Source organism: Antrostomus carolinensis, unplaced genomic scaffold (assembly GCF_000700745.2).
Source record: "Antrostomus carolinensis isolate BGI_N321 unplaced genomic scaffold, ASM70074v2 scaffold3161, whole genome shotgun sequence".
Classification (NCBI taxonomy): Eukaryota; Metazoa; Chordata; class Aves; order Caprimulgiformes; family Caprimulgidae; genus Antrostomus; species Antrostomus carolinensis.
The window spans coordinates 1-3,261 of NW_010293292.1; the positions used below are offsets into that span (position 1 = coordinate 1).

General features: G+C 40.7%; 1 protein-coding gene across 1 annotated transcript in view; it reads right to left on the bottom strand.

The window, feature by feature from the left end:
- Positions 1 to 754: 754 nt before the first annotated feature.
- Positions 755 to 3,261, bottom strand: part of LOC104532096 (E3 ubiquitin-protein ligase SHPRH-like) — a gene marked incomplete at its 3' end in the record, with an annotated part of 40,292 nt that continues 37,785 nt past the window's right edge. Inside the window, 1 exon segment of the mRNA XM_029087265.1 lies at positions 755 to 943. Coding sequence (XP_028943098.1) covers positions 755 to 943 — 189 coding nt within the window.

Genomic DNA, 3,261 nt, shown 5'->3' on the forward strand with positions numbered 1-3,261 from the left:
TGGGGTTCTTGAGGGGCACTTTTAGCTGTGAGGACTGAACCAAAGAAGGCATTTGGTATCTCTGCCTTCTCAGAGTCTCCCAAACGAGGGCACCCGCCTTGTTCAGCAGTGGGCCCACATTTTCCCTGGTCTTCCTTTTGTTACTGATCTACTTGAAAAAACCTTTTTTGCTGTCTTTAACCTCCTTTGCCAGATTCATCTCCAAGTGGGCCTTAGCCTTCCTAGTTGCATCCCTGCAGGCCCTGACTGCATTCCTATATTCCTCCCAGGTGGCTAGACCCTTTTTCCACATTTCATGGACCTTCCTCTTCCCTTTGAGTTTTTCGATCAGCTCTCTGCTCATCCATGCAGGTTTCCTGCCACTCTTGCCTGATTTCTTTCTCTTAGGGATGCACCGGTCTTGGGCTTGGAGGAAGTGGTGCTTGAATGTTAACCAATTCTCTTGGGCCCCCTTACCTTCCAACACTCTAGTCCATGGGATACTCCCAAGTAGGTCCTTGAAGAGGTCGAAGTTGGCTCTCCTGAAGTCCAGGGTTGCAACCCTACTTATTGGCTTATAACCCCTACATGAGATTCTGAACTCTACCATCTCAAAATAAAAAGAACTACACTTTATAAACAAAACTAATTCTAAAAGTAAATCTGCTTATAAAATTTTGTGGTAGATTTGCCTGCCTAAATGCAGTACACAACAAAACACAACAAAATCGCGCTGCTGAAAGTTTGGGTCACCACACTCACATAAACAACGTACCTTTACAGGAATATCATCCTCCTGATTTGCAGTTTCTGCAGTGAAGACATACGATATTTCTTTATGAGATGTCGTCTGCCTGCAAATGGCACATTTAATTGAACTCCGGCGGGTGCCAACGCTGTACTGTTCTATGATGATAGCTACACACTCATTGCAAAAACAATGTCCACATGTCAGCACTGCCCACTATGCAGAGGATTAAAAAAAAAAACAACACCAAACAACAGAGTATCAGTTTTGGATCAATGCAAAAGAAAAACAGTGTGCTAATACATGAGAGGTTACATTTTCATAGCACCATTACTGTATTTTTATGAAACTCATCAGATTAAAATGAAACAGTTTTAGAATTTTTAGCACTGCAGCTGCTAAAAAGCATGGATTTAAAAGTTTGCCATCACAGAAAGATTCATGATCCATAGCAGTTCTCTGCATTTATTGTTAATTTTTTTTGCGTTTTCCCAGTTTTAAACTTGAAGAAAGACGTTATAGTTTTTAATTTCTATAAATGATGACTCTTAATGAATAGGTTAAGTACACTTATTAAGTATTTACAACATTTTAAAATTACACAAATATTTGTACAGGCCTTCTGTAAAAGTCTTTATCTAAACAGTCATTCTAGATCAGTCTTTATTAAAAAAGTCCCAAAGGAAGTGCTTAAATTTTTACATATTGTCAAGTTCTAGACAACATCTCTGGATTTAAGAAGAAAAAAACATTTTGAACAGAGAGGCTTAATCTTTTTTTGACAGAACGTATTAGAAACAAAAGACTGCACTGCGTAATGTGTCCTTCCTTTGAGAGCCTAGAACATCTACACGTCAGCTGTGACCTTCCTTAACAGAGAAGTAATTTGTAAACCAATGCTTTTGCACCTTGAAATTGAGTCTTACTCTGTACTAGTCTGTTCTATAGGCCATTTGAAGAAGAAGAAAAAGCAACCAGTTTTCATGGGTCCAAATAGGAGAGGGAATTGACTACACAAGTGTAAGATCTTTTAGGCTTTGTAAGATTCTTTAATCATGCAGAAACAAGATGCAAAGCAGTTTAAAAGTTCCATGCAACTTGATGGCTCCTATCATCTCAAGTGGCAGTCTTGGCCAAAGTTAAAGACTCTTTTTCCTGTCAATGAGTTCCTCCAGCTCAGAGATGAAGCATAATGGCAGTTAACAGGGCAAACAATTGTTCTCTGTAAAAACCTGTATCATCCTTGGAAGAAGAGCATAGAGGGGATTTTGGAAATACAGCAGGAAGGACACCAGTTCACGCTTACACATGTCCATAAAGCTAACAGAAGCTAAAACACTTTCTAATAGCTATCCTAAAAAACCAAAAAAGCCAATTTAGATTGACTGTATAGGAGTTCCTTCATGTTTATATCTAATGCATTGTAAGTAAAGTATTAAACCATGGCTTTGTACTTTGTGATATAGATCAGTTTTGATTAAATCTCACTTAAACTTCAACTCCTGCAGTTCAGGAGGTGAGTGGTAGGGAAACAAATCCAGATTGCCAGTCTTTATTCTACGGTTTTTTACTACTGCTTAAGTGGCTAATATACAAATCCTTAGAGTCTTTAAAAACAAAAAATACATCAACAAGAGCAGTTATATTAAGACACAATAGTATACTACAGAAGTTTACCTATTTTTTCATTCTATTAGTTTATAAATGGCAAATAAGTTTTTCTGACAAAAGTATGAAAGCAAAATTTCAGAGTTATAAAACAATCAGCAACACACATGCTTGGAACACTTCTGTCAAAACACAATCACAGAATCACAGAATGTTAGGGATTGGAAGGGACTTTGAAAGATCATCTAGTCCAATCCCCCTGCCAGAGCAGGATCATCTACAGTAGGTCACACAGGAATGCATCCAGGGAGGTTTTGAATGTCTCCAGAAAAGGAGACTCCCCAACCTCTCTGGGCAGCCTGTTCCAGTGTCCTGTCACTCTCACAGTGAAAAAGTTTTTCCTTTTGTTTACATGGAACCTCCTGTGTTCCAGCTGCACCCGTTGCCCTATGTCCTACCGTTGGACATCACTGAGAAGAGCCTGGCTCCATCTTCCTGACATTTATCCTTTACATATTTATAAACATTAATGAGGTCACCCCTCAGTCTCCTCTTCACCAAACTAAAGAGACCCAGCTCCTTCAGCCTTTCCTCATAAGGGAGATGCTCCACTCCCTTAATCATCTTTGGTGGCTCTGTGCTGGACTCTCTCAAGCAGTTCCCTGTCCTTGAACTGTGGGGTCCAGAACTGGACACAATATTCCAGATGTGGCCTCACCAGGGCAGAGTAGAGGGGGAGGAGAACCTCTCTTGACCTGCTACCCACACCCCTTCTAAAGCACTCCAGGATGCCATTGGCCTTCCTGGCCACAAGGGCACAGTGTTGGCTCATGGTCATCCTGCTGTCCAACAGGGCTCCCAGATCCCTTTCCCCTTCACTGCTCTCCAACAGGTCTGTCCCCAGCCTATACTGGAACCTGGGATTG